Source organism: Eurypyga helias, unplaced genomic scaffold, assembly GCF_000690775.1.
Source record: "Eurypyga helias isolate BGI_N326 unplaced genomic scaffold, ASM69077v1 scaffold47265, whole genome shotgun sequence".
NCBI classification, from domain to species: Eukaryota; Metazoa; Chordata; class Aves; order Eurypygiformes; family Eurypygidae; genus Eurypyga; species Eurypyga helias.
In genome coordinates this window covers 29,006-41,287 of record NW_010254258.1, presented here as the reverse complement: position 1 = coordinate 41,287, position 12,282 = coordinate 29,006, and the positions used below count along the sequence as shown (strand labels likewise).

The 12,282-nt window shown below is 41.8% G+C and overlaps 1 protein-coding gene across 1 annotated transcript in view; it reads right to left on the bottom strand.

The window, feature by feature from the left end:
• Positions 1–2,546: 2,546 nt before the first annotated feature.
• LOC104510616 (sushi, von Willebrand factor type A, EGF and pentraxin domain-containing protein 1-like) overlaps positions 2,547–12,282 on the bottom strand; it is a gene marked incomplete at both ends in the record, with an annotated part of 31,591 nt that continues 21,855 nt past the window's right edge. Inside the window, 3 exons of the mRNA XM_010152920.1 lie at positions 2,547–2,726; positions 7,969–8,148; positions 8,397–8,555. Coding sequence (XP_010151222.1) covers positions 2,547–2,726; positions 7,969–8,148; positions 8,397–8,555 — 519 coding nt within the window. The remainder of the gene's footprint in view (positions 2,727–7,968; positions 8,149–8,396; positions 8,556–12,282) is intronic.

Sequence of the window (12,282 nt, the reverse complement as noted above, 5' to 3'; positions counted from 1 at the left end):
GCCGGAGTTAAACCACGACAGACAGGTTGTTTCCAGAAAAAACACCTGTAATAGTGATTTTAGCTTTTTCATCTGTACTCATTTCCAGAATTTGATCAAAATTACCCAGAATGTCAGGACTTCACGAGGAGCAGGATGATATCCATGGTATTAGTCATATGGACAGGGAATTAATAGAGAGAGAGAAAAAAACTACTTCTAGGAGAGACAAGGATCTGCTTCCATCTGCAACTGCCTGTGAAGAACCACAACACTCTATTTTAATTCTTAACATCAGGAGGAAGTGAAGGAACTTCAATATTGTAACAAAAGAAAAGATTACCAGGCAAATTATGCCTTTTTCCTTCAATCCCTTTGCAAACACAGTGTTTCAGGGAAAAAGCGGCCACTGCCATCAGAAGCGTGGAGCAGTAATTTTTCCGACACTAGGTGGCATCAACACTCCGGATGCCATGGGTAGCTTCACCTTTTTTCACTAAACCTCAAACAAAGCAAAGAGAACAGATTCTCGCAAAATTAATCAGTTTTAACGTGCTGGATATTAATCTTTCGCCAACGGGGAAGGAAATACAAGAACATAACTGTGGATATATTTTTTTTCCAAATGGGACAAATATCAAAACTTCCCTTTTCGGTAAATACCTTGTAAGCCACCTGTAATAGATGTGACCTACTCAAAAGTAACTCAGACAGCATCTTTCATGAAAAGTATAAAAAATTGAAAACATGAGTAATTGCCAAGTTTGCATCAACTTCCCGTCTCTTGGAAAAAGATGCATATGACAACAGACCTCAGAGAAATGACTGTAAACAATCCAGGCTACGTTATGGTACGGCGTCTGTTGCGGTTACAGAAGGTTGTAGTACAGTCTCAGTGAGCTAACTGTAAATATGGTGAACTCTGTACTGACGCACACTCCAACTGAAAACCATTCAGAAAAAGAGCTAAAAGAGTACCCTGAGGTCCATGAAATCTGTTTCAAAGTAAAAGACTGAACCCAATTTCATTTCATTTTTCTAACAGAAGGATATGAAATGAATAAATCATCAACTACAAATGTCCAAATACTGCAGGATTTCTGGTATCTTTCATGTAGCAGATGATAAATAATAGTTAGGAGCTGTTCAGACTACAAATAAACAGAGAATACCTCCATGATAATGAGGAACAGTCAGAAAATTAGTACAAAGGATAGTTTTTGAGGAGGACATGGTATTAGTCTTCTGATTTGCATTCTTCCCTGAATGAAACTCCACACATCTATTCTGTGCAAGAATCTCGGCAAGCTTGTTCTAAACACCAGTCACAAGAAGAAGCAACGGAGACGTTTTCCAGCTGACACTCTTCCTTCTCTGACAACCAAAGGTAACTTTTATACAAGATTTTCAGACTCAGCAAAAGTAAGCTATTGCCATGGGTAATCCAGGAATGGAGGCAATATTGCATGGTGTGAAAAAATCTTCTGATACAGAGTAGAGCTGGATTTTAATAATCAAAATGCTAAGCTAGGAAGGATGAATTCAACTGATGAATACAGTTAATCTTCCAATTATAATCTTCCAACAGGATTTCAGGGTCCCTTCCTTTTGAAGTTAATTGAACTTTTTCCACTGACTTCAGCAGAAGAAAGATTAGGATCTCTTAACAAACTCTCTTGATAAATTAATACTTGTGGATTATTTTCATCATTTTAGAGAACATATCTACAGTTAGAAATTTATTCTTGTTTCATGCAAAGTCCACATTTTTAAGCCTGCAATAAACCAGTAAAAAATAGCCACAACTTCAAGACACGTCACCCTGCTGGCATGACATTTACTGGACCCAGGTGACTAGTCAGCACTGGATGAGCTTCTGAATTGCTGGACTTCAGGCTTGTGGGGTCTTTTTTTTGCAGTTTACCTTTGCAAGTGTTTCAACAGCACTTATTCCTCTTACCTAAGTTAATTTAATACCTGTCACTAGTCCTAAATGGATTGATCTATGATCATTTATTTTTCAAACAGCAGTAGATGCTTACCTATACCCGCACAGCTGGTGTGACCTCTGAATCCTGACTTAGAGGTGCTTAGTCCTTAATTGGCCTAAACTTCTATTTCCTGCTGGGAGTTCAGCAAAAGTGACAACTGCCACGCCTCTACTTGACACTCACAGTGCCTGCCTAAACATACCTTAGTCCTTGTCTGGAGGTCATCTCCAGCTTTAACTCAAGCCCCTGGTTGTTCACATTTAATCCATTGTATAGACCTACAACTTGCATGTTTCCTGCAACACACTGTGTGACAGTGTTTTAACACTCACCAGATGACACAACCTTTTAGTTATCAGTTGTCTGTGCTGGATTTCAATGATAATCTGCCCTTTCTCCATTTACAATTTCCTTTGCCCCTTCTCAACTTCTAAGACCTGTATAAAACGTTCATAGACAAAACCTCATTCCTATTTTAGAATCACCAGATACAAAAACAGGGAGAGTTCATCACTTGCAACAGCATGTCAGAAAAGGCTGCACTCTGACAAGAACAGAGTGTGATGAGATACCTACCCACACACTTTGGCTCCTTTGAATCCCACTGTGAGTTTCCCTGGCAGGTGAGTTTGGCGTTTCCTTCTATTTCATAGCCCTCATTGCAGGTCACAAAACATACTGTCTTATAGGAGATATCAGCCGTTGAACAATTAACGTGTCCATTTTCGGGAGCCTGAAGTTTGGGACATGATCGAACTGCAAAGGGAAAAAACCACACCAGTTCACCCTGCAGCACTGAGAATTGGCGGAGTTAACTAGTTTTCAGGGGTGGGACAGGTACTAGCTTGTACACTAGTAACAGTAGTTTGTGCAAGTTAGGGTATAGGGCTGGAACAGGGCTGATTCTTTTCAAAGGCTTGATGCCTTCCTCTTCCTGAAACAGTCTTACATAGAATGCATGAGGTTGGGCACACACTTCCAAGCTCACTTTAGTTCTGATTTAAGTCCAGGCTAGTGAACTATCTGTGCTCAGAAATGTTCCTAGCCATTGAAGGTATCTGGCACAGTGTGTGGCCTGTGTCAGTAATGTCTATCAGCTTTCAAAATGGGACAGCTGCGGGCAAATGGAATCCTGTGGAAAAGTGTGTGTCTTCATAAGTTTCTAATCCCCCAGCCATGCCTGAGAGTTTTTTGGGAGATTTCCAACTAGCAGTCTGGTACGAGCTGAGCGCAAGCCAGGGAAGAGGCTAAGAGCTTATTAAGAGGGCAGATGACAGTGTTCCAGTGCTCAGGAACATTCTCAGGCACTCTGGAGTGTATTGATGCAGACACTGTGAGCCTCCACAAATCAGCGCAGCAGCCATTCGTCATGGTGGAGGGGAGAGAGAAAGGGAGAAGGCATACAAGGCATTCACAGACAGGATCACAAGAGATGAAAAGGAACAAATCAGTCTGTTGCTGAGACAGAAGAGACCCCTTCAGGTGTAGGGCTCCCCATAGAGGCAGTCCTGGCTGCTGCTCAGCACAGAGGCTTTTCTCCTGCCGTGTCTCACAAACACTGCAAGCAGCGTGATGCCAAGGAGAACACAGTCCTGTGCAGGACGCGCGTGCAAAAAGGGAAGAGGGCATGGAGGGTGATCCACAGATTGTCTTATGGTGCTGTTACTGAATCCTGATTCAGTGATTTAACACAAAGCACCACTGTAATCAAGACTGATCCCAAAATAGCTGAACGAAAGTACAAAGTAAAAAGTAGTAGCACTGGTGTGATGTGGTTTTATGTTGTTTCAGTGTCACAACCTCAAGCTCTTCTCTAGGACCTCCTTCCTTTGCACTGCCTCCAGCTCTTCCCCTCTTCAGCCAGCATCTTACACTTCTGCATTTGGCCCCTTGCTTACCTCTGGACAAGACTCTGAGCTACATACTCACGGCTGGCCTTTGGGTCCCCTGAACAGCTAAGCCGTACACACCTACTGTCTAGCCATGACTCTGTGATGATGATACACGTATAACAACCGGCTGATGCCTGCTGGGGGCCTAGCGCACCTTTTCCTTCAAGAATTCATCCTCTCTTCAATAACCAGCTACTGATTTTCCAAAACCAGTGGAAAACTTGTATGGTTGAAAACCCTGCTCACAGCTGAAGCTGGCAGATACTGCTCAGTGTGTTCAATAGTTATTAGGGGGAGAAAAACAAACAAGGGCAAACAGTGTGACTGCTCAAAACCACCATCAAGGTGACTGCAGTTCCCTAAACTCTGTTCTCCCCAGATTGGTTTCCACAGCTTCTGTTGACCTTGCTGGCAGGAAGGCAAGCTCTGGTAACGGGTGGTTTCAGAGATCAGTACGACTTCTCGCTGTGGTTTGGGATGATGATTTTAGCAACTAACCCACCCTCGCTGCTGCCGGGTAGGAGGCAAACCATCAGCTCCTCTCCAAATGCACTTGAAAGTAAGCCAAATTTGCAACTTTCTCTCCTTTTTCCAACAGTTAGTTGTTTATGCTGCACACTGACGAGACAACAGACCCCTACAAGTGATCACATGGCCTGAACTGTACACCCTCAAACTAATGAACGGACAGATACCCTGAGCACTCCTTCAAATGAAGGCCAGCTGCATAAATGCCAATAACTACAAGACCCTCAAGGTTACAAAAACCACACGTTAAGTAATGTCGTTTTTGAAAACAGCTATAGTGGCACCTGAGTGGAAAACAAAAGTCTGCAGCAAAACCTGTGTATATTGGATAGGAAAGAAAGAGAGAAAAAATGCCTTTCAGATGCACTTAGTGTATCTTTGTATTACCACTGTCTCACGTTTACTCTCTGAAAGTACTACCCCTCTTGCGCTTGCATTTACACAGGCACCCTGTAGGAAATGCGTAGTGTAAGAAAGATCTTGAAACTTCCACGTTGCAAGGGGCACTCTGAACTTCACAGCAGCTTCCTAATGTGCTGTATCTTAACTATAGTAGACCAAGAGCCATTTTTACAGCTGAATTACACATGCATCATACAGAAGAGAATAGGCTTTCTCTTTTAGGGTTTCTACGGAAGCCTTTAATACACAGTCTGTGGTAAAAGGAAGCAAATGGTACCAAACTCTACCCCATTACTGAGGACGTCTGAATGAACTGAGAGCATTGAGGAGGCTCTCAGCAACGTTCATGTGCCTACACAAAAGGCACTCCCTTCCGCTACCCGTGGAAGGACTGCATAGCTGCATTGCTCCTTCCTCCTCAGTGTTTCAATGTTCATGCTTACTTAGTGTCTCATTATGGCTCTGGCAGAGACCTGTCACTAACTCCATGTTATCCGGTTATGGTTCCAACCATTAAACACAGAACCATCCTCACGTCAGTAAGGCACCTTCCATGACCACGAAATATTTCCATAAAGCCACTGAAAACAACAACAGTATATTCTGCTTGCTCCGGGTTTTCTCCTAATACATTTTTCTGGATTAAATACACACTTTGTAGTTGATTTTTTTCATGGGTCACTGTTAATTGCATGACACAAACCCATTAAATCACTTTCCAATAGCATGGCGGATTTCAGCTAGCAGAACAACTGTGCAGTGTTTAATGTCAAAATCCAAAGCAGTGCAAAGGGATTTTCGTTCACTCTCCATTCCTAATTTATGTGATAAAATACTCCTGGGATTAAGAAGACAGCTATAAACTGTGCCTTTGATCTTGTTCCCTTTCATAGTCTGAGTGAATCGAGTCTAGCAGATCCAGCATATGTAAAGGTAGGATTTTTTAATATATTTTTTTAATTGGAAGTTTTCAGTGTGATGGAGGATGGCACAAGAAAAGCAAAAATACATCCTTTCAGTGCTTCAAAGGATATTAACTCAGTATCAAGACAGTATCTCAAGGCATACTTTTCTCTGCACCCACCTTCCAGACAAATTCCCTGTTAAAAGATCATGCTCCAACAGTGGGTGAGTATTTTAAATGCTCCAGAAGGTTTTCCAAGTACTAGAATCTTCCACTCCTCTATAGACAGTTGTGCTGGTTTTGGCTGGGATACAGTTAATTTTCTCCACAGTAGCTAGTATGGGGCTGTTTTGGTTTTGTGCTAGAACCAGTGTTGATAAAACAGGGATGTTTTGGGTAAGGCTGAGCAGTGCTTACAAAGAGTCAGGGTCTTCCGTGCTTCTCACCCCACCCCACCAGCCAGTTGGCTGGGGGTGCATGAGAAAATTGCAGGGGACACAGCCAAGACAGCTGACCCCAACCAACCAAAAGGATACTCCACACCATATCACATGCTCAGCATATAAAGCTGGGAGAAGAAAGAAGGCGGGGATGTTGGAAGTTATGGTGTTTGTCTTCCCAAGTCAACATTATGTGTGATGGAGCCCTGTTGATGGGAAGTAGTGAATAAACTCCTTGTTTTGCTTTGCTTGTGTGAATGGCTTTTGCTTTACCTATCAAATTGTCTTTATCTCAACCCACGAGTTCTCTCACTTTTACTCTTCTGATTCTCTCCCCCATCTCGCTGTGAGGGGAATGAGCAAGGGGCTGTGTGGTGCTTAGTTGTCAGCTGGGATAAACCACAACATCAGTGAAGATGAAGGATCTTTTCCTTGTGGCTGACTGCAGCTTTCCACAGGTATTTTGCACTGGAAGCTACTGTGCAACAGAAGCTTAGACAGTCAGGTGCTCTTTCCCAGTATCCCAGTCTATCTGAAGCAGCATACATCTTCAGTCTGTTTTTACTGCTGGAAAGTCAACAGCCCTAAGTCCAGCTTCCTAAGATACTCTAATGGTACTGGGCAGCAATTTATTTTCTATTGAAAGCTCCTCCTTTCTGCCTTCTGTCATGGGATGCTGTAAAGGAAGACAAAGTTTTCCAGGACTATCTGTAAAAGAGTCCTGCAATGTAAGTAGAAATGAATGGCTATTTAAGAATGTTGTGAAGAACTTATCTCTAGCTCATATCCCTCCTTTCAGAACCATAACTTGCTGCTGCTTTAAAGGCTGCAGTGTTTGCTGTAGTGGCATGATGTGCTAATGTCTCCCAGGATCTATCCTGCCTGTTTCCCTGAATTCAAGGGCAAGAGCTACAGAAGCAGCTGATGACTTTTTATTTACTAGCTTCCAGTGCAGCATACTAACGTCAAGTGCATCCAACTCAAGTTAAAAATGTTAAACTACAACCTGTGGCTTTTGAGAAGATTAGAGCTGGTACCTGTTTTATGAGACCCTCTTTGGAAGACATACCAGACAGAACTACATGGGGATGCTGCTCCCCTTCTAAATCAAGAACGCAACGTCAGGCAGGGACAAGTGATAACTAAACAAAATTGTGTTCCTATTTACTTGGAAGTGCTCCAGAAGTAATGTTTTTCAGGATGCTCTTTTCCATGTGTCCTCCCTTTCACACCTTCTGTTTATTTATTTTCCAGCTGACATTTTCTTACAATGAACTTCTAGGATACTGCCAGTTGTTCCCTAGTGAAACTCCACTCAAAGTTCCTCTGAAGACAATGTTCAAGGCTCAAGCTTTCCTATTTTTCGTAAGAAGGCACTGTAAGAAAGCAAAATGGAATTCATCCATGCTTAATGTCTTACAACACCAATGCCCGTCTATGCCAGGAAGCTGGTGGATATTCCAAACCACCCATGTGGCACGGTCTTATTATATACTTGACTACTTCATAGGTTCACTGGATGTACATAAGGTATATACAAAATTCTTAGAAATTATGTTTAGAGAGGTTTAAGGAAGGAGAGTGTAGATTCACTTGCAAAAGACTATCTGCCTAGTAAATGTTACCCTGAATTTTCTATTGCAGACATCCTCCTTCCATTTTAGGAAGGAGGAAGAGTGATTGGAGTGGGAGTTTACCTTTGGAACATTCTTTCACCCAAGAGGTAATAGGACCAGATCTGCATGCCCAACTACGTAGTGAGCAGAGAAGACCACTGTTAAGAATAAACTAATACAACAGAAAAAGACTTTTCAAACACATGACATCCATACCTCTGCAAGTAGCCTCTGATCCAGACCACTGGCCATTTGGCTGGCAAAGACGAATGCTGCTTCCCACAAGATCAAACCCTGCTTTACATCGGATCCCACAGGCAGCATTAAAGTAATTGTTGCAGACATTCTGGATGAAGTAACCATTTTCAGGGGGCTTCAGTTCAGGGCAGTGAACAACTAAATAATGAAAACAAACACGGCAGAGTTATGATGCTAGCTGGAGTGCAATAGGATACTGAAGGAAAACAATTTTTTTCATTTCCAAATCGAGTTGCATCTTGGTACTTACGTTGTTTTGGAATGACACAGAAAACCTTGCATGCAATGTCACCATGCCCTTCAAAGTGCAAACACAAGTAACAAAATTGACCCGGCACTGCATCGTGCATTTCAGGGGTATTACGTTCCCAGATGGAAACACTTACCTTCACAGGTCTGCCCTACAGCATGATACCCCTCCTGGCATGTACAGTCCTCAATGGAGGTACTTCCTGGTGGAGAGGTATGATTCTCATCGGGACATGAGATGCAAGTGCTGATTCCTCCTGGTGAACCTTCAGGCTTGTATGTTCCTGGTGGACAAGCTGTTGAGTAAAAAGAGAACAGGATAGAAAGGAGTTCAGGATATCCACCTTCCACAGCTAGCATAATTTGCCAGGTGTGTTGCCTTATTTTTTTACATGATTTTTTTCTACCTCATACATCTAGTGTCACTTAAGACAGGAACATTCTCCATATGAAGTGCTGTAGAGCTCTTACAGGGGTGAACTAAAGCACACCAAACTTGGTGAAGGTCTCTCCAGTGACTGCCTGGGGACGGATAGTAAGTCGATGATTAATATTCTTGAAAAGAAGGCCACAAGTCCCAGAAGTCCCAGAAGACACACCAGATTTTCACTGACAAAACCTGTGCTGATATCACAAAGACATTCTTGACTTAGAGGAGAAAATCCCTGCCATTCAAAACTACACTTGAAGTTGAATGCATACAGAATCTTAGTAACAAGCTAACACCAGCTAGCAAAACACCCTGCCCTTGATTTACACATTATATCATATATGATCTACATGCTTACTTGCTAAAATGTATGAACCACAAACAATGAAGCAATTAATCAAAGCGACTGTTCTCTGAAGCTTTTGCACTCATTTATATCCCATTTAATATTTTTAACTCTGTGCATCTACATGCACAAGCCTTGAAGAGATTCAGGAGATGTGCTCAGAAATACAGAAAATGCATAGGAAAAAGGCACCTCTCACCTCACAACTTCAGACTGGTTGGACAAGTCTGAGTCTTACCTCCCTGCCTTGAATTCTATTTTTCAGGAAACCACCATAATAATCTTCATTTACTTCACAAGGATGATGTGAGAAACAGGGAGGTGACTAATCAACAAATGCTGATAAAGTGAAATACTGACTGATCAGATTAACACTTGAAACAGAACTCAAAGACACTTGTGCTGAAAAACATACCTCCTGATGTAAAGTTCAGGAAATACTTTGAGAAGGTTATGTAATATTAACACTGAAACCCAGCCAAAAGAGCTCTTGTTTCATTAATTTCACTACAAATTTGTCTACAAATTCTCCTAATGTCCACACTTTCTCTTGCAAACTACAAGTCAGCCTCTCATTTCCTCCCCTCAGCACAGTCACTTTGTACCATCTGATGTAGCTCTGGATGGTATAAAGAACTGTACAACCATAAATACCCCCACGTGCCTTCCTCCTACACACCGGAGTACACACCCACCCAGGCGTGCTCGGCTTCCAGACAAAACCTCTCCTACTGAGGTGTATTTCCCGGAGTTCAGAGATTCTGGCAGTATCAACCTTTGTTTCGATAGATACTGGACCAGCTCTGTTCTGCGAGTTAGGTGCTAAGACACGCTGACTCCTGTCTATTAATGGGAACAACTTCCCACTTTCCAGGCAACTTGAAAAAAACCCCAACCAAATGTACAAAAAAAACAACCAAAAGAAACCCCAGCCAACCTCTTCAAAACATGCCATGGGAGAATGGACTTTCATAAGCCAAATTTTATGGATTATACCTTAAAAATCAACCCATATGGACACCACTACTCTCCAGAAAGAGTTTGGTCTTTTGAACAGATTCCAGAGATAGTATTTTTGTGTGTGTGTGTGTTTTTTTGGTGGTTTGTGGTGTGGGTTTTTTGTTTGTTTTTTTTTTGGGGGGGGGGGAAGGGGCGTTTCCCAGAAAAAATTGCAGTTTTGTTTTAAAGAAAGCAATTGACTGGCTAGCAGCTAAGAGGTGACGTTGGGTGCTGTACATTGGCTTAATACATCTCTGTCTTAAACACACTCTTAAAAAGACAACGAAAATATGTAAGCACTAAAGGATGTAAGTTCAAATCAAAGCATTTCATGAAGGAAAAAGGGTAGAAAAATCCAACCAGAATTAGAGCTGGAAATTTTTCATTTCTGTTTTAGGACTTTCAGTAAAGCATTTGCAAAAAAATCCCTTTCCTATTTGTCACCTGCTCTTTCTATCCAAGACATTCCTCTTGGACTGTTACTGCTTCTTCCCTCTCTTCTGTGCAGAAATCCCCTTCTTGGACACTAGGTCTCTCTGAGACATTCCCTCACGCTTCAGATGATTGCCTCCAAGCTGGCTAAGTATCAGAGGTATTACTCTGAAATACTTCCCTCTGGCTATCTGTGGAAGTTGCTGTGCATCTTTGTTAAAACTAATCGGTATCCAACACAAAGTGATGAAGTGCATCCAAAAGGATGCAGGAAGGAATGCAAGTCAAGCATCACAGGGTACCTGCTGTACGACAAAGCTACCCTCCACGTGCCAGCAAAAATAAACTACTCTTTTCTGTTCTGTGTGGTATATAAAATGACACCTAGAAGAAGTGTTTCATTAAAAAACTCCAATAAAACAAGAAATACCCAACCTAAAGTCTTTCTTTCTTGCAACCTTACCTTAGATGAAGAAGCAGCAGCTCTTTTCTGTTTCTGTTTTGAGAAATTCCGGATAAAAATAATCACGCATTCAATGACGTGGGCATTTTGAACAACAAACCAAATAATTTGCTTAGGGCTTTGAATCAGTCTGACTTTGACAAAAAATGTTACATTCTGAAATTACACTTGCAATTTCCAGTGAAGCAGTAGGAGGTAAGTAATACTGTTAAATGGTTATCAATGTCTCCAGTAGGAAAGACAAGTTTCCCAAAATGTCCTGATTATTTCTGTGTGCTTCAAATGCTTTCCACTGCCGTTCTAAAAAGTTGAATTACATCCTATCTTGGCTTTTTATGTAGAATTTTCTCCAAGACTGAGCCCCTGAACTGGGTCACTGATCTCACATCTCCCTTAGATGTATTCAGCTGCGAAACTCTCCGCAAGCTACATTCAAAATTTCCACAAGACAACACTTGGTTACAGCTTCCAAGTGTGTGAGATCAGACTGACCTCTATACATTTCCACCACAGCCAGAGAGGTTAGCCTGGCCACATCTTAGGTTAAAACCATCCAAAATCAACCATGGAAGAGCAGAGCTTCGGACATCTGCTGTAGACTAGACAGGTATGTATTATCATCTCAATAAAAGATTTAATTACTGCCTATATGTGAACCGTGGTGTTCTTTGCCCAGAAGCAAGTGAAGGGGCAAGCAAATTCTTTTTCTTTAATGTAATTCTCCTCTTGAGACAAGAATAATGAATACTGAGTTACACCAGAGGATTACCTCTTTGTTACAGGAATGAAAGGGTATCTGGAAGCAAGGATTAGTGTATTAACTCTAACAAGCACAGGTCCCAAACTCCCCAAGCACACACAAAGATGTCTCATATTGAAGCTGTCACCAAGAGCAAAATGCTTTCATAAAATGGTACATATTCACCAATGATTCACATTCAAATTCTACTGTCTGTGGTAACGACAGCATAGTAACCTTCTGATCAGAAATGGGAACTGAAAAATGCATGCCTCCTTCATTTTCCTCCTGAGTTATGCTCTCCTAGGGTACACAGCTAACTGAAACAATTAACAAAGACAAGCATGTCTCTTCTGTTTCTGAACACTACAAGGCTTGATGACTTCTCAGGCCACCAATGGAACACACCCTTCTTACTCCTTTATCTATCAAAAAAAAATTAGGTTGTGCACAGAAAAGAAATCACTAGAAAGGAAGTAAGACACAGGTTTGCTAGAAGCAGAGACCCACAGGATCGGCATAAAAACATTTCAGTCCACGCATATGTATTGACAGCGTAACTGTATGTCAAGACATTGCCTGAAGCTGAACAATTGACGTGGAAGTTTAGGAAA